The sequence below is a fragment of the Syzygium oleosum genome, unplaced genomic scaffold, assembly GCF_021117445.2.
Source record: "Syzygium oleosum isolate NSW1041296 unplaced genomic scaffold, Sole_v2.1 Sole_v2.01, whole genome shotgun sequence".
Taxonomy (NCBI): Eukaryota; Viridiplantae; Streptophyta; class Magnoliopsida; order Myrtales; family Myrtaceae; genus Syzygium; species Syzygium oleosum.
The window spans coordinates 33,571,822-33,590,451 of NW_026607485.1; the positions used below are offsets into that span (position 1 = coordinate 33,571,822).

General features: G+C 41.3%; 3 protein-coding genes and 1 pseudogene across 5 annotated transcripts; 3 read left to right on the plus strand and 1 right to left on the minus strand.

The window, feature by feature from the left end:
- The first annotated feature begins 1,122 nt into the window (after positions 1-1,122).
- LOC115678701 (zinc-finger homeodomain protein 6-like) lies at positions 1,123-2,181 on the plus strand. The gene has a single exon (XM_056320622.1). It carries the CDS (start codon positions 1,123-1,125, stop codon positions 2,044-2,046), a length of 924 nt encoding a protein of 307 aa, XP_056176597.1. The 3' UTR covers positions 2,047-2,181.
- Positions 2,182-5,405: 3,224 nt separating this feature from the next.
- LOC115680441 (putative pentatricopeptide repeat-containing protein At1g56570) lies at positions 5,406-8,189 on the minus strand (annotated as a pseudogene).
- A 237-nt stretch (positions 8,190-8,426) lies between these two features.
- LOC115681602 (psbP domain-containing protein 1, chloroplastic) lies at positions 8,427-10,672 on the plus strand. Of its 3 annotated transcripts, none has more exons than XM_030605596.2 (5): positions 8,427-8,638; positions 9,063-9,197; positions 9,322-9,408; positions 9,714-10,148; positions 10,287-10,672. In XM_030605596.2, the coding sequence occupies exons 1-5, from the start codon at positions 8,528-8,530 to the stop codon at positions 10,506-10,508; spliced, it is 990 nt and encodes a 329-aa protein (XP_030461456.2). In that variant the 5' UTR covers positions 8,427-8,527; the 3' UTR covers positions 10,509-10,672. The 3 variants fall into 3 exon arrangements, with proteins under 3 accessions (XP_030461456.2, XP_030461464.2, XP_030461473.2); XM_030605604.2 differs by having other exon boundaries at positions 9,322-9,370; positions 9,721-10,148; XM_030605613.2 differs by having other exon boundaries at positions 9,322-9,370; positions 9,730-10,148.
- A 3,711-nt stretch (positions 10,673-14,383) lies between these two features.
- On the plus strand, positions 14,384-16,872 carry LOC115681638 (ABC transporter I family member 20-like). The gene is made up of 6 exons (XM_030605637.2): positions 14,384-14,411; positions 15,360-15,677; positions 15,864-15,961; positions 16,125-16,277; positions 16,399-16,476; positions 16,571-16,872. The coding sequence occupies exons 1-6, from the start codon at positions 14,384-14,386 to the stop codon at positions 16,739-16,741; spliced, it is 846 nt and encodes a 281-aa protein (XP_030461497.1). The 3' UTR covers positions 16,742-16,872.
- The last annotated feature ends 1,758 nt before the right edge of the window (positions 16,873-18,630 follow it).

Consider the following 18,630-nt stretch of genomic DNA (forward strand, 5'->3'; position numbering starts at 1 on the left):
CAAGAAAAAAAGGACGACCACTGTGTCCTTTTTTAACTTTAGTTTTGTCCCTCTCTCTCTCTCTCTCTCTCTCTCTGTGACCCTAGAAAAGAGAAACCATGGCTTCATAGACACAAACGTTCGGTCTTAAATAAACCCTCACGCGTAGCCTTTCTAATCCGGTCTCTTTCCTTTCGCATCTCTCTCCTAACCTCACAGAAAAGGTGTTTAAGCACAATATTTTGAGTGGGTTTGCACTTTGCAGTCACAGCAAGATTAATTCTGGGCAAATAAACCAGACCTGAACCCAACCGGACACTGCTTCTCTCTCTCTCTCTCTCTCTTCCCAGGTTTCAATTTTCATTTGGGTTTGCAGAGAAGACAAGAACCCCAAGAAAGAAGATGGGGCCAATCTTATAGCACGCTTTTGAAAGAGATGGGTTTGACATGACATGGGCAATTTTACCCAATTCTTGCAACGAAAAATTGTCCGTCTTTTTCAGAAGTTGATGATGCTCTCTTCCCACGGACAAAGATTTTGTGTTTCTCTTTATGGCGGTGTTTCCGGGGCCTCGTGGTGTGTCGGCAGCAACGCGACGGAGTGCCTCTATTCCCAGTTAACTTCGGCTGGTTTTGAGACTTTAAGACAGAGACTCTCCAGTTAAATCATTCTGCTTAATGTGATTGTTTCTTGGCTTCGGTCAGCAACTTCCCTTGGCTGCAAATCCACAGGTAAGTCAAGTGTTCAGCTCCAATTTCAAGAAAGCCCTTTTCGTCTTGTTAGAACCCAAAGGAAGAGAAATATAAAAACAAAGAGTGGTTAATTATTACACTTGCTTTTAATCAGGTTTCATTATGCATGTCTAATCAAGGCTCAATCTGTTGCTTACGTCTTGGGGAATAGTTGAGTTGAGACCCAACTTCAGCGAAGATGGCAAAATGGGTTAGTGGGTTTAGCACCCAGAGAAACGTCCAAATCAGATGAAACTTTCAACTTCACTAGTGATTGTCCCTTTGGTTTAAGTCTCCTCTTTGATGGGATGTTTTAGATTAGGGTAGAGAAAAATTAGGGTTACTCATAAACTCCAGATATTGAAGGGGGGGAACAAACCTATTTGGGAGAGAAGAAAATCAGGTCACGAGATGGAGCCAAGAAGCGCAGAAGATCAAGCAAAAATCCCCAATTCTATGTTGTATGATGATCCAAGTCCAAGTCCACCCAACGGAGAGAGAAAGATAGGCCATGGCCAAGACCTTGTCATCTCACCTCAAACCCTAGATCAACCAAAGCCCAGAATTGATCATCTACTTCAACCATCAATTCCCACTTCAAGTCCAGCTACAGCTGAATTCTCCAGAATCATGACTTTGACCCCAGCGACGCCTCCGCCGGAGGCCAATTTCCGATATCGCGAGTGCCTCAAGAACCACGCGGTAAGCATCGGTGGCCACGTCGTCGACGGGTGTGGCGAGTTCATGCCAAGCGGGGATGAGGGCACGCCGGAGTTCTTCAGATGCGCCGCCTGCGGGTGCCACCGCAACTTCCACCGGAAGGAGATCGTAGACTGCGGCGGCAGCGAGCCGTGGCGCTCGACCAATTTCCAGTATAATCATCAAAACGGAAACGGCCCCCTCAATTATGGTCTAATCAGGCATGCAGCCAATTCAATCCCCCAGCAAACCCTCCTCCACCAAAGCAGCCGCCGGCACCAGGGCTTCTCACCGGGGCCTGGTCAGCCGGTGATGGTGGCGTTCGGCGGGGGTGGCGAGGCGGAGAGCTCAAGCGAGGATCTCGGCCGGCGCGGCGACGGGGGAGGGTGGCGACAAGAAGACATGGCGATGGTGGTGCAGTCGCAGCAATCACCAAAGAAGAGGTTCAGGACAAAATTCCGCGAGGAGCAGAAGGAGAGGATGATGGGGTTTGCTGAGAAGCTGGGGTGGAAGATGCAGAAGGGGGATGAAGATGAGGTGGTGAAGTTCTGTGAAGAGGTGGGGGTGAAGAGACAGGTGTTCAAAGTGTGGATGCACAACAACAAGCATGCCATGAAGAGGAAGCAACCGTGTTAACACGAGAGACACAGAAAGAGAGAGAGAGAGAGAGATTGTTCTTCTTAAGAACAATTTTGGTTTTAATTCAAGGGTTCGCTTGTGATAATCATAGGATGAAATAAGTTTGGGCAATGTGCGAAACTTTTCATTTCATTTCAAGCTCTTACAAGGGTAAAATAATCAGAAGGTAAGCATGACAAAAAAAAAAGAAAAAGCTCGAATGGTACGATCCTTTTATCACCCCAGAATGAAAGGAGCGATTTCGTAGTTCTTGGTCCATGAAGATACATTGTTAGGTGTTCCATTTTATTTTCTCGTCGTGGTCGAACTTAAACCTGTGCTCGAGAGATAGCTGTCCATATATTGATAAGGCATGTATAGATTCTCGAGAAAAGGGGAGCTGTGAGGTTTCCCAGACCGCTCGGATCTCACGAGTGAATAGAAAATTGGATCTATATTGGATTTTACCCGAATCGCTCCATCTATCCTCCTTAGGAGAGGTTTGGTTTCATTACAGCATTCCCTCATTTTTTACGATGTTGATATTGTTGGAGCACATCTGGTGGGGCTTTAGAGATGAAATATGTGGGGAATTTGGAAAAGTAGTAAAAAAAAAAAAGTATAGTCAAATGGTACCTATCTAGGGTATCACTGGATTGCTTGATTTTCGAATTTAATTTGGCTTCCAAATCTAATATATTATATTAAAAGTCGACTTTTGCATAATGCAGCAAGTATTAACGAAAGGAGTCTTTTTTTATTTTTTTTATAAATACAAACGTAAGAGTTTTTCAGAGGAAAAGTAAAAGTTTATAGGAAAATCACTGACATTTATTATTATTTCTGCACATTAAATACATTAAATTTTGATGAAAGGAGTCCTTTTTTCTTTTCCAAATGAAAATTTAATATTTCTTTTCAAGAAAAAGTGAAAGTTTAGCAGAAAATATCTTGGCAATAACTGAAAAAATTCACATATTAAATGATAAAATTTATTTAACAAAAGTAAGGGAAAATTTTCGAAAATATTAACATAGGCATATTACATATATTTAGTAATACCTAAAGTAATAAGTGGCAAAACTAACTTTATGAGAATGAGAAAATAATCATGTACATAATTTCATGTAAAATTGAATTTATCATGTACGATACGTGATGTGAAATATTAACTGAAAAAATATACATGTATATCTATGATCGTATCTCGTAATATGCACTGTAGAGAGTAATATGTCGAATATAATACACCATGTACGTTAATTAGTCATTTCAAATATCATGCAGAAATGAAATACGCACATGCATCCTATACTATTCACACATTTAGGAAAATCACATGATAAATGCACAAGAATTTAGCCACGGAATTTTCAGGGGTGCCCTGAAAACTCTTAGGTGTATAGAGTAACTAGTCCCCATTGGACCCGCCAAACTGTAGCACTTCCCTCATTGATTATATCTTTTTCGAAAGTTAAAATTCAAAATCAAAATGAACATAGTTCTTGAAAACTGCTCTAGATTCTAGATATGATTGTCCAAAAAGTAGTAAACATATTGTATGGTAATTAATTAAGTCCCGAACTTTTCAATTTTACTAATTTAATTTTAAACTTTTCAGCAATTTTCAATATAATCCATTTGATCAATTTTGGCTGAAAATCGCTAACGTGGCAGTCCAGTCATTGCCAGCTCTCCTACGTGACTCGGCCGGTGGTGATGCGGATTTTTTTTTCCTGAATTTTTCCTTTTTATTTTCCTTTTCTTTTCTTGTTTCTCCGCCGGTGGCTAGCCGCAACGCCCTTGCCTCTCGCCGCTTGAAAATTCAATGAAGGAAAAAAAGAAAAAGAAAAGAAAAAAATTCAGAAAAACTAACAAAAATCGTCCTTGTTAGAGCTGATCATTCTAGGTAGGATGGTCAGCATTGGCTGGTCCACCACGTTAGCAGTTTTCGGCTAAAATTGACCGGATGGATTACATTGGAAAATCATTGAAAGGTTTATGATTAAATTGGCAAAATTGAAAAGTTTAAGATTTGATTGATCTCTGCACGGTACGAATTGGACTTTTTGGATAATTTTCCTCTAGAGTCTATGGCCTATAAAGTCTTCCCTTCCCTAGGTTAGGATGAGCTACACTAACACGACCATGTAATTCAACCAATGTGCAAGTTTAAAACAGTGCAATTTTCATTCAGCATGTGATTTCAATCTTCGTGCAAATCTACATCAATGTGCCAAATCAATCAGTCATGTGATTAAGTCAGCGTGAAAGTTCAAAGATTAGTCAACGCGCATGTTCAATTTAACGCGCGAATTGAACCTTCGTGCACTTTACATTTGACACGTGTTAGCTAAAACTAATTTTGGACCTTTTCTATAATTTCAAGATATATGTATTAAAAAAAATCAAAAGCGATAGGACGGATTCATGGATCTATGGCGGTCGAGGTCTCCCCACCTCTTTGGTTCGTTTGGACCGATCCTCTCGGTACGTGGGCAAGGGGTCGGCTTTATTTAGACTTTCTTTATTTCGCAAAAAATGAATAATTTGAAGAATATTTTTTCAATAAATGATTACTTGTATCGCTTGAAATAATTAGCGAATAAAAATTACTTTCATTATCGACAGCAATTTATATAAATATTTTTCATTTATTCATTTTTGTTAGCGATACAAGTGATTATTTTTATGAAAAATGTTTTCAAGATCGTTCATTTTTCGCGATGCATGCAATTCCCTCCACACTAGAGGATATTCTCATGTTTATTTTGTATATAATTCTTGTTACAATTTCGCATTTTTTTATCTTCTTGTAGACCCTCGGAATAATTTTTGGGTTGTGCAAACCAAATAGTATGATGACCTTTGGGTTGTACCAAGTCCGAAACTAAGTGTATTTACTTTTTGTCCCATAATCCCCCACTATTATACATATAATGATATGTCATATCTGTGTACTTCTTTTTGTCTAACCAAAAGCATATAATAATTTCAGTAGAGTAACAACATATTTTTTCTACCAATATCCAGCTTTTATTTGAGGAACATCCTGATTTTGTTGCAGTCAATATTGAAGCAGATTTGCTTCTCGGATTCTAGGGGAAAACCAAAATGAACAAAATGATAGGGAAGAGCAGAGACAATATGAGGTTTGAGCCTAGGATGAGCTCACGGGTGGAAATCCTGCAGAAGGCCGGCCATGTCCATAGCCATCCTGATCCTGTTCTTCCAGGCCATATCAGGATCTTGCATAGCCATGACTGGATGTTAGGTTCTCTACTGATGCTAGACTCTTCAACTTTAGAATACGGAGACAGTGGACGGTATACACTAAAGTGGAGATTTTATGGAGAAAGATTACACCATCTGAGTAGAAAGTGTCAATAGAAACAGTTTGTCATTGAGGTGCCACAGTATGCTAGATCGAAAGACCGCTCTGATTCATCTCACTTTTCAGGAAAAACATTGGGACTTGAACTGTACAGTTTCTTTTTGAACCAAGTCATAAGATATGGGTAGACCTGAAGCACTGCTAAAATTGAAGCATCAATCATCCGAAATCACCTCAACAGAATAATGCCAAATGCGTCTGTTTTGACCATCTTGAGCTGTCTGCAAATTTCAAAACTGCATCATCGATAGATGCCTTGACAGCTCCAGGCAAATTCACAAAAGTTGCGGACGCATATGGATAGCCTCAAGTCTCTGTGAGTCTCAGGCCGTTGTGTCTTTTTTCTTCTGTCCGCACTGTCTTCTTTTTTGTTCTTTCTTTTGCTGGGCCTGTCTTTACTATCTAGGTAAGGCACATAACCTGCTCTTTTCGTGTCCCGTATTAGCAATTCAAGAATTTCATCCACCATAGAAACCATTTTATATCGAGCAACGAGGCTAAAAATCTGGTTTCCAATCTCAATCCAACAACTGCCAGTCTCTTTCTTGCTACCCATTCCCCTCATTAGCTTCCTAGCTCGTGCAAACTCCCCCCATATACCTTCAGCCGCAAAAATGTTTGATAGGGTCGCGTAGGTCCCGGCCAGCCATGGTCTCGAATCTAGAACCCTCCGAGCTACCAATTTTCCCAACTTCGACCAAAAAAAGTCCGTGTGCATGACCAGCTCCAAGTAGGGTGACCCGGACAGACTCATCAGGTCTAAATGGCACACTCTCTATCAGTTGGTAAGCCTCCTCCACTCTCCCTGCACGCCTAAGCAAATCCACCACACACCCATAAATCTCCTGGCTTGGGGTGACATTATATTCACCCATTAATTCGAAGTACCTTGACCCCTCTTTTACAAGACCTGCATGGCTGCAAGCACTCAGAACTGCCTAAAATCCAATTTTATCCGGTCTTACTCCTGATCTGACCATGTCATTGAACAATTTAATGGCCTCTCTTCTGCGTCCATGAGCCCCATATCCAACCATCATAGATGTCCAAGTGAGCAAGTTCCTGTGAGTCACGGAATTGAACATTCTGTGCGAATCATTTATGCTTCCACACTTGGCATACATATCAATGAGTGCATTAGCAAAGCCCCATGCTACCCTCAAGTCCTCTCTGAATGATTACTCCATGAATCGGTTGTCCACATTTCATAAGTGCGAAGTTACCACAGGCCGCGATAACACTTGTAAATGTGAAGCAGTTCGGTTGAAACCCTCGAGACTCCATTTTAGAGTACATAAGAAGGGCCACACCGGAATCTGATCTTTCATATCCAGCTATCAAGGTGTTGCACGTGATTACATCTTTCTCGTGCATTTCAAGGAAACATTGTTTTGCATCAGATAAGCAAAACCTGCAGTACATGTCTAATATGGAATTCATGACAGGAAGGTTGGAGTCAAGCCCGTGTTTGATAATTGATGCATGGAGTTGCAGGCCAAAAATCTGTGACCCAATTGAGGCGCAAGCTCTAACTGCAATTTAGAAGCTAAATGGGTTCAGTTTAGCTCCTTCCTGCTTTCACATAAAGTGCATAAATAATGTGAAAAACTACTTCATGTTGAGACCATTTGATAGGAAATTGAACTGTAGGCATCCTAAATGATCACATGCTTGAAACTATCAAACTAACTTCATCTAGAGCAAATTGAAAGCGAGCTGGAAGTTGAAATCATGACAGGTACGTACCAACAACATTTGGCGAAACACGTTAAGCCCACTGTAGCCGTCACCTCGGTGGGTAAACCCAGTGATCAACGTAGTCCAAGATACCTCATTCTTTGCACCAATATTACGAATAACCATGCAGGCATCATCCATGCTAACACAGCTAGTAGCGTACCAGTCGAGAAGTGCATTTTCAACATACATAGAAACATCCAAGCCAAGCTTGATTGCCCAGCCGTGAACTAGCATTCCACCCGAAAGACTTCTCATACCTTTACAAGCCTTCAAGACACTGGTTAAAGTAAACTCATTTGGCTCCATTTCATCCCGAACCATCTCAGAGAACAAAGCCCATGCTTCGTTGCGGTAACCACAAGAAGTATAGCCAGCAATCATGGCCGTCCAAGCAACAAAATCTCTGTAAGGCATTTCGTCGAACGTGACCCGAGCTTCATTCACTGATCCACTGTCAAAGTACGACTCGATCAAATTCACGGATAAAACTGATGGGTCCTTCCGCAAGTATGGCGGGTTTGGTTGGGTAACGCAGTTTCGGACCCGCCTAAGTGAGTTCAGCACTATCTTCAGGTATCGGCCGGTGATGGGTGGTTGATAGTAGTTTCTTGGCACTCGTGGATCGTGCCGTACCCGGTCATAGCCAAGCACAACCTCGCTTCATCGGTTTGACCGTCAAAACAGTCGCAGATCACAAATACAGTCAAAGGGAAACTACACACCCGGTGGCAGTTCCTTTGCACGGTCCAGAAGTAGCAAAAGTGGTCGCAAATTACATGAAATTCTACCAATAGGAAAGATCTAGCTTATGGTCTATCGTGCATTGGTGGATAAGCTCTAAATCCTTGTGACTAATCTTATGAACAAAGACAGTTCAACCATATGGTTGAAATATAATTGCTATGCACACGTTAAATCTACCAAATTACAAATTTTTAAGAGTACAAAACGGCATTACACGATGATCAAGGTAAACAGATAAATTAATAACATTATAAAGAATGTAATTTTCATATACATACGTCATCGCGTCATGTGATTAATTTGAGGTTAACCACAACTTTCTTCTCCATTTGAACTAATTATGATCTTTAAAGGGTTATCATTTTAGAATTTAGTTTGGTAAGACACGGACATTAGTGTTCTAAGGACATCGGAAAAATTTCTAATAGTTTCCAAATTAGCAACAGGACACAGTTGGCTTTCGAGGGCACACATTTAATAAACAAAAAATTGAAAAACAAGAAGAAAGGGAAGAAGAAGAATGTGAGGCTGGGGTGGGTCATTGTGTTATCCCAACTGGACAGAAACCAGCGAAAACCATTGCAGGTAGAAGCAGAGGGAGGGGCGGTGCGAGGGTGAGTCATGGCAAAGTTGGCGGCAGTGCAGCATCAACGCCACCCGCCTTCTTCACTCTCTCTCCTCCCTTCTTCTTTCTCCGACTTCAATAGCACCAGACTCCATGCTTGCATTCAGGTCCTCACCTTCCTTTCTCTCTCTCTCACAGTAGCTCAATCTCAAATTCTTGAAAATTTGGCATTTTTCTTTACTTGGTGTTTGCTCAAATTAACTTTGATCTTGGTTTTCGGCTGTTTTCACTAATGAATTTCTAGCATATATTCTGTTATGGACCAGAAGATGGAATGTGATTTTGCTATCTCTCTATCAATTAGAGTGTAGATTAACCTGCCGGGGTTGTTTCCTTTCCCATAATTCTTGATCTTTTCCTATGCAAAGAAAGTGACAAACTCTGCGAGGACAGAGCCATATAGCCTTATACGCTTGGTTGAAGTTGAAACTGAGGCTCAGACGTTTATCAGTTGTTCAGAAGAAGTCTGTATGAGAAATGAATAATTTGTTTCATCAGCCATATAAATAGCTGATTATAGGTTGTTTATAGTACAAGAGGAAGGTGTGGCAGCCGAAAGGAGCTCTGTGTGTCACCGCATCGAGCACCAAGAAGATCCTAATAATGGGAGGCACCCGTTTCATCAGTGAGTTTTTGTCGAGACTACTCGTCAAGGTTGGTCATCAGGTATTGCTAACTTACACCCCATCTTCGGATCTTATCCTCCTTTCCCGATGTCAATCTTCCATGGTGCCTTGCTATTTGCGATCGCCAATACAGCGTAATCATGCCTATCTTGCTATTTTGGCAGGTTACTTTGTTTACCAGAGTAGAAGCACCCATCATTCAACAATTGCCCGGTGAGTCGGACAAAGATCATGCTGATTTTTCTTCTAAGGTAACTGCATTTGGCGTAGCTAAGTTTCGCACATAATTCATTCGGTGAAATTCTGCGACAGGATGATTTGTGCTGAGCCTTTTTTCATTTGATGGTTAATTTTGGGGCAGATCCTGCATTTGAAAGGAGACGGAAAGGACTTTGAATTTGTTAAATCAAGCCTTGATTCGGAAGGCTTTGATGTTGTTTATGACTTTACATTCAAGTTTTCATTCACAATTGTCAGATGCCATACATCCTACTTGCAAGTTGACTAAAACTTGGAGCATTTACTTTGATTTGAAAATCTTCTAACGTATGGTCAGATTAAAGCTTTTGCAGTTTCAAGGAGGAGTGTGATGGCCTTGATCTTATCAAGTTGTATCTTCTCACAAATTGGTTTGGGCGACATTGCATTTGCAGAGCCGTCTGTCGGGTTAAGAGAGTACATCGATACCTTTGATGGTTACTCTTTCAAGTATCCTCAGAATTGGCTTCAAGTCCGAGGTGCTGGGGCTGACATATTCTTCAGAGACCCTTATGTTCTAGATGAAAATCTCTCAGTGGAGTTTTCATCTCCTTCATCATCCAGGTACAAGAGTGTTGAAGACTTGGGTCCGCCAGAAGAAGCTGGAAAGAAAGTACTCAAGCAGTACTTGACAGAATTCATGTCAACCAGACTCGGAGTCAGGCGCGAGTCCAATATCATTTCCACTTCTTCGAGAATCGCAGATGACGGTAAAATGTACTATCAAGTAGAGGTAAGTCTATTTTGCTGTTATTCGATTCCCTTTGTTTCAAAATAGGAATACATCCGCCATGTGCAGTTTTCTGTCCCTCTCTAAGCACTGGTTTCTGGTTTCAATGTAAGTAGTTGAAAGAGTCACCTTTTGTTTCAGGTGAACATAAAGTCGTATGCCAACAATAATGAACTGGCAGTTATGCCCCAAGATCGAGTGGTTCGTTTGGAATGGGATCGAAGGTACCTTTCAGTTCTTGGAGTTGAAAACAATAGGCTGTATGAGTTGAGACTACAAACTCCAGAAAACGTCTTTTTGGAAGAAGAGAATGATCTTCGCCAGGTCATGGACTCTTTTAGAGTAAACACGGTGGCCAGCTAATTTAACTTCGTTGAATCTTTTGTGGAAATGTAACATCCAGGTTTTTCTATGGCTTGAGGCTCTGTTTTTTTCTTTCCGCAAAACAATTTTGCATCTGCTGCCACAGTTTGAGTCCTGGATTTCTCCATTCAACCTGCAGTCGTATTGCAAAATTTTACACTGAAGTTTGTCTATGATGCTCAGTTTTGCTCTGTTCATTTGATACGCATGAAGTACCTAAAGCTTACAAAGAAACAGACCATATTCAGAGGGGACTTGACAAAAAGAATCTGCTAATCTTGATGTGATGATCATGTAAAATTGCAAACTGAAAGGAAAAAGACTCCTAAACCTGAATCGCTCGGCAGAATGAAGAACTACATCATTGATCAGCAACAGCCTCTCCCAGGATGTTTCAAGTAAAGCTGGGTCGGGATCATTGAAGAACAACAAAAAGGTGTTCCTCCACAATCCCTCAATTTCTTTGTGTAGGACTGCCTCCAAGGATAGACCCTCACAGCGGATTGAAGCACATCACGCCCTCACTTCCTAACTCGCTGCTCGAGCAAGAGCTCAGAAACCTTTGTAAGGACGGTTATAAAAGACTGATGTTCTGTCAATGAAGGGGCTTTATCGTTAGAAATCGGTCCCATTGGCCAAGAGCATTACGAACAATCAAACGAACGAGTACTATGAAATTACGCCAGCAAGTACCTTATTTCAAAGGAATGTTCAGTGTCCCACCATCTGAGTTCAAATCAACTGATGAATTGCAGGAGGCAATTGAAATTGCATACTGATCGAGTCAATTGTCTTTCCTGGATCATCCCATACTCCGACTAACAGGCTCAAACAGAATGTCCCAGCATCTGAAGTCAGCTGTGGCTTTCAGTGTAAGAAAGGAATCCTCTTCAGCTTTTTGACTCCGTATAAGAAAAGTAGCTAAACTAACCAGAGGCATTGACAATCAAAGGACAAAGCTCAAATTTTTTCCCCAGTCTCCATCCTAAACCACTGCCTCCTTTCTGAAGTCAATCTATTGAAAAGACCCGCTTCCCGGTTTGACCTTTATTAATTTAGCAGCTTATATGTACAAGCTAGGACACCACAAAAATCAAACGAAATTGCCGATACATCTGGAAACGAACACATTTATTCACAAATGTAGCTCATGAGCCGAAATTGTCCGAAATAGTCCATCAGGGGGGACAAAAGAAAGAATATCATGAGATTCCCATGTTTGATAACTCGCGCATGGATGAAATCCAACATCATCCAGATTACTTCTAATGAAAGGGTCGAATCAGGAAGACCGGAGTGGCGAGAGTTCACTTGAAATTAACCATAAATCTCGCATTAAGTAAATGTACCACCCGTAGGCAGCGCATAAGAGAGTATTCGTTAGTGTCGACCAGGTGAAGACATGAAATGTGCAGCTACACCAGAAAATGCACTATCAAATCATCAAAGCAAGAAGAAAAAAGGAAAGAGGGTGGTAAAGTCAGCTTTAAGGAAAGAGATATGAATCCTTAACGACCTCATTAAAAGGTTTTCAGCAGCATGCCTATATATGACCGGATCCATTTCTTCCACGAGATCAACATAGACTTCATTATTAGCGTACTTGGCGTCCGTCGTCCTCCACAAAGCACATGAGGCCGTTGCACCAGGAAGCGTCTCTCTCACATTCGAAACTGGGCCACTCTCACTCTCTCTCTCTCTCTCCCCAAATAACGAACAAAACTTGACAACATCTGAAGCTTTTCCTTATTCTCAGGTACACCTACTGCTCATTAACCTGAGTTTGATTCCAGGAGAAAGAAGGCATTCCCATTCGTGACCAGGAAAAGATGAGAGAAAACTATTAGCGTTTCTATTTTGCTTGATGCAGAAAATGGGATTGATACTTCCCTCGAGTATTTATACATAGTGATTTATGACCAGCATCACAAGCGAACGAATATCTGGTTTATGGACAATAGCACTTCACCTGAAGTGCATTTGCAGCCGAAGACCCGTCGTCCCGCATTATATTGTATCAAAGAAACAAAACCCTTCATGCAGGGAGATCTGAAGCTAAACCTCTTCAAAGAACCACTTGGTCATTTCTAGACGCATTTGGTGATTCATTCATCACATCTGCAGATGTCATAGACTTGTAGAGCATATGAAATCCCCATTATTTCAATTTTTTAGGTTGCAATAGAATAGATAGTATATTTCCTCAGTTTCTCTAGAAGCCCTTCAAGATACAAAACTACTGACATTTCAAAATGCATGCAGCATTTCTTTCCATCAGTTGAGAAAGCGAAGAGTGTGCTCGGGTGGAAACTGGAGTTCGGCCTGGTGGAAGGCCTTACTGACTCCTACAACCTAGACTTTGGCCGAGGGACATACTAAAAAGAGGCCAGATTCCACCACCCACGGCATGATCCTCGGAAAGAGTCTTCTTCTTCAGAGCACAACATATTTTTCTTTCTTTCCGCTCTCCACTATCCTTTTTTCCAAGCCCTCCTTGATATCATTATCATCAACTGAAGAGTTCTCCATCGGGCAAAGTCAGCAGAGAAGAAGAAAATTTGAATGTTGCAACTTTTGTAGCTTTGAATCGAACTAGAAAACATTACATTCAGAAACCATTTTTGCTAGAGAGATACTCTTTTGCTGAGTTTTACAAAGAGAAAATTCATTAGTTGGAAAAACCTGTTCAACATTCAACACATTGTCAGCAGCAGATGGATAAAGAGCAGAACACAAGTCCTTTACGATTGAGTAGACTCTAAACCCATGAGCATACAATAGTTTGAAGAGGGAAATACAAATGCGAAAGAATGAAAAGGCTCAGCCAGGATTGCACTCAAGAATATTCATGTTTGAAGTCCAAGGTTCATCCCTTAACTGTCATGTTTTGTTTTGCTCCTAGTGATGCAATTTGGTCCCACCCCCACATAATATCCAAATTCAATTGAATAATCGATTTTCATGAAACTAGAATAAGAAGTTGGAATGGATTGGAGCTACCGGAATGACTTTGAAGTACCGGCACCACCAAATGCAAGATTTCCATGTACAAAATGAGTCCGACACAACATTTAGTAAACCCATTTTTTCAACCAATCTTAACAAGCCTGTTATTTCTCAAAGGTGTTTTTGGTCCTAATTTGAGAAGTTTGATTAAATGTTTGAATGATGGTAAAGGTCCAATTAAAATCCATACCTTATATATGGCTGTATCTTCAGCATTTACTCCCACGCTATTTCCTTGGCTTAGTTATACTTTACATGCTTCTTCGCTTGCTAAACTGTAATACCAATCCCAATTTTATTCACTACTTGTGATCAAAATAGGAAAATTAATGAAAATTGCACAACTGGAATGTAATTGAAACCTCAGGTTAAGCGAAAATGGAGGACAAAGAAGAAGAAGCTTTTGCCTGAATCAAAAGGAAAAACCATTAGATAACGAGCCGATCATCGACGGGTTCAATTTCTTAGGGTTCTAAGGATGCTTTTTCACTCAAGTGTGCAATCGCATACTGTAACTCGCTCTTCAGAGTTTGCGAATCAAAATCGATCTATAATCCTGATCTCTTTAGCTATAATTTGTTGCACCGACAAACTGTAATTTGCTTTCGATAGAACTCGCAAGCTCTTTTGCCTTCGATAGAAATAGTCGGAACGATGACAAGCTTTTAATTGGATGGCTAACAAAACAAACTATTGTTGGCACTTGAATTTTCTCGATTGGTATCTCGGGAAATTTTGTGAATTATAAAAGATTGCAAAGACTCGGGTCGACCTAGTTTGACCGGGATTGACCCGGCCCATTAGGCTCAGCTAGATAGAGCTCGGCCCAATTCTACCTTAGGCCGCGCTTTTCTACCGCTGAAATTCTCATGCCACGTGGCACCTCCCCAACTGTCGGTATCTGACAAGCTAAAATGGCCAATATAGACGTACTTTCCCGAGTATGAAGTCACGCGAAGGTAGACTCGGCCATTACTTGAGGGGGTAGTTTGGTCTAATTACTCGTTAAAAGTGTGGCATTAGTCGTAAACTGCATTGTCACCGGCGATCAACAAGATGCCGACATCCAACACCATTGAGTCAGAAAAAAAAGTCAAAGTTGGCCACGTCAGCCGTCAAAGATTTCGGACAGCAAATAGTCTTGTCTACGTTTTTTTTCTTGTCTACGTTAACGCTCCACTACGAAGTTCATGCAAAATTTTCTGTTTTTCTGACTAGGGACCGACCCGGAGCCATGTCGCCACCGTTTCCGGCTCACCTCACCTACCTAACTCGGCAACGCCCCTATTTGAAAGCCGTTCGCCAACTCCGGGGGTGGCGGTAATTATGGAGGAGAAGATGGCGCCGACCACCGTGGAAAATGTTGGAGTTGGCGAATACTTCGGGGACCCTTATTTCTCATACCAGGCATGCTCATGTGAGCTTAAGGAAACCGAAGTACGAACCGACGACATGTGACCTCTACGCATGGAATGTTAGGGGTCCTGCTGCCTGGACAGCGGGCTGGGGTTCGGGGGATTCGGATAGGCTTGGGCGGATGGGGGCAGCGTTCCCGAAATAACATCGGGTCAGTATGTTTAGGCTTGTGTTTTAAGCTGACCCGTTTGTTGTGGGATCAAAGGGATTCGGATAGATTTGGGCTTTGAGCCCATTTTAAGTCATATATATTGTACTCGTATGAAAAATTATTGTGACAAGTTGTTGTGGTTGAAAACCTAAATATTATAGTGGAATCCTTTTGCAGGATGTAACCTTATTTTGAGGTGAACCTGGGTAAACTCGTGTGTCAATTTTTTCTATTATCTGTGTGATTATTCTGATTCTGCTTAGGATATAACCCATCAGAGATCAGGGGCCTCAGTTTCACGTACCCGGGGATCGACGGCCATCCTCCGCCTGGTTTCAGACCTCTCATCGACGACTTCTCTCTCGCCCTTGATTCTGGCGACTGCTGTCTCCTCATCAGATCCAACGGCGCAGGTTCGTTTCAGCTCAAGCCTGTCTTCTGCAAACTGCCCAGTCTTGTCTTGAATGTCTCTGTGTTAGTAGTGGATCATTACATGCCGATCTCAGCTAGTGGAAGACGTGGATCTCAGTGTCCTGTTGAGAAAATGATATTAGGGGTGGCATGTATAAATCCACAAAGAAGAGCTGAGCTAATCAAGGAGAAGCAATAACTTTCAGGACAGAAAATGATTCAAAAATTTTCAGAAACCAAAAAACCCTGCTGTATTTTTAAGTACCTACCAAATGTACATGCTGGACATTAATAAAGCTTACACAAAAGGTATATATGCTAGGATTTTTATTATTTATGAAAAAGTAGCTGACTTGGTCATTTACTTTTTTAGGTGCTAGACATTGATTTATCCTGGAGAATGCATAAGGTTTCTGATGGACAGAGAAGGCGAGTGCAAATCTGTATGGGACTCCTCAAGCCATTCAAGGTGCCTGCACCTTTTGATTCATGCAAGCATGGAGCCCTAATAGTGCTTCGTTTCTAAAGATGACGCCCTGTTGTTACTGTTTTGGATTTTGAAAATTCTTGTTGTTTACTTTTGCAAGTTTTGGCCTTTTGGGTACTTATGGAGTACATCTTTCCAAAAGTAGGTGCTTCTTCTTGATGAGATAACAGTCGACCTCGATGTGTTAGTGAGGGCTGATCTTTTGAGGTTTCTCAGAAAGGAATGTGAAGAGAGAGGTTCCACAATTATCTATGCCACCCATATTTTTGATGGCCTAAATGACTGGCCTACACTTGTTGTATGTACTTCTCCCCATAAGTTCATCATTTCACTTCTCGATATCAATGCTGGGATAGACTATAAATGTTTTGTATGGCATATCCCGTGTGGAAGCAAATTTATCGCCCCTTTTGCTGCAGGTGTATGTGGCTCATGGAAAGTGGCAGTTAGCATTGCCAATTGATAAGGTTAAGGAGAACAGCAAACTGTCGCTTATGGTAACTTTTCCCTTCAAAGGGGTTTCGTTTCTTTTAACTTCACTTGGTTGACACAGATGTTCGATCTATTATATCATGACAACTATCTTCACAGAGGGCGGTTGAGAGTTGGCTGAGGGGAGAAAGATATGAGGAGTGGCAGAGAAGGAAACAGAGGAAGGCAAAAGGTCTCTCTGAGTATGAACAGAAAATCGAAGGAAGCCGGGTCACCGGTGATCCGGCTTGTGTTGCTGCACGGCCGTTGAATAACGGTTGGGCTGATTGAAGGTTGCACTCGACCATTGCTGGTGAAGAAAGTTACTTCTTGAGCTCAAACAGAGTTCTCAGACGGTAGTCAAGCACAGACATCCCCAAAACTTTTCAAGCAGAATAATTCTCTCATTGATGGAAAGTTGGCTTCAGAGGTTTCACTAGTTGTGCCTTCAGTTTATCTGTAGATTTCATAGTCTAGGAAAACCATCTAAAAGGCAGAAAGTGTACAATATCTTTTTCCCATTTTGGCTGAAGAAAGTATTCAAAGCATTTTGCTCTTTCGTTCGACTATTTCGGTTACATATTCTTTTCATTTGTTAACTATATTTTTTCGTATGTTAGGCTTTGCAAGTTGTATCAAGCCTTTTTCTATTCAACCAGTACTAATTTGGCACCTGGGGGATGAATTGTATCGTCTTGTCTATTGCTGAAAACTAAGGAAAGTTTGATTCTGCATTTGGAAAGATTTTTCATCGCTCTGCTTTCTGAAGCGTCTTGTTTTCTGTTCACTCAAATGCAAGCCTGAGTGGCATTTACATGCCAAATGAATTTGGATCTGCCTGATCTGTAAGACACGGCAGTGAGTGATCGTCATTGATCATGAATCAGAACGGAAGAGCTTGGAGTGGTTTTAGAAGTGAAGAGCACATTGCAGCAACTGGATTTGATTCTTCCATAATTTAATAGCGTGCTATTTCTTAATGCATGATACATAGATTAAGCTCCTTGCGTTTGCATCAGAGCTAAGCTTGACAGAGACCTGAAACCTCAAAGACGCAGAAGATACATAAACATGATCAAGATGTCTGAGAACTAGCGAAACAGCACCAAAACTTTGTTAATACCCAATATAGAAGTCGAATTAAATCATCTTCTTGTATGCTAAATACTCAGTTGTGATTTGTGTTGATCGTCGCCGCCATTTCTGTGTGCCAAGGTTTTGTCCCTGACACAGCAGAAGCTACTACCAAATTAATTGAGAAAATTTAATAATGAAAACTCGTTCAATAAAACATGAATGAAATACAAGTAGATCTTCAAATTTGACAAAAAAAACAATTACATGTACAAGTGCCCTAGTGATGACTAAAAACAAATCACGCCTAAGATAATATCTAATTAATTCATTGTCTTCTGAGCTATGTCTCTCACAATGATTTGACAAAGAAAGTATCGTCATTGTCTCTTCTTCACGTTCGGCACATTTGGCTGAAGTCAGTTCTAGCAATAACTAATCATACTTGAAACAGTCATTTCCAAATATTTCATACTCAAGTTGCCCCTATTATCTTCCAATCGGTAGCTAGTACTCAACGTGCACTCTAATGATATTAAAGACGCCGGTGGGGTCAATAAGTCAGGAACATGGTAAAAAGAATTGGAAAATGCAAAGTTCTGCTCTTTCACCACTTCTGAACATCAATGCTGTCTTTGCCAACTCTTTGAATGTACTTGAAGTAGTTTGTTCGAGTAAGTCTCAACCTCACTGGTAGATTACAACTAAAAGCTAGTGGATATCGGGGGAGTATTCTTCTTTTTCACGAGGCAAGTTACGATACGAATTTCTGGGCATTGCTTGACGAGGGTGTCATCTCCATTTATAGGGTGGAGTTCGTCGAATCAATTGGTGTTGCATTATACATACTTCGGTGCCAATTCCTCACCATTGCCAATATCTGCTTCACTCGGACCTCCTCACACTGTCCCAAATTTCTGTATGCATTATACACAACCAGAGTTTCGAGTCCCTCGAATTTGAACCTTAGTCCCTCGACATCGTTGCCCCTCTATGTCTCTCATCTCTCGTCCCTATCCGCAGCGACCTTGAACACGTCTCTGTCTATTCGCGCACACCAGGCGCGGCATGACCAGAGTCGGAGAAGAGGTGACGACAATGAGCTG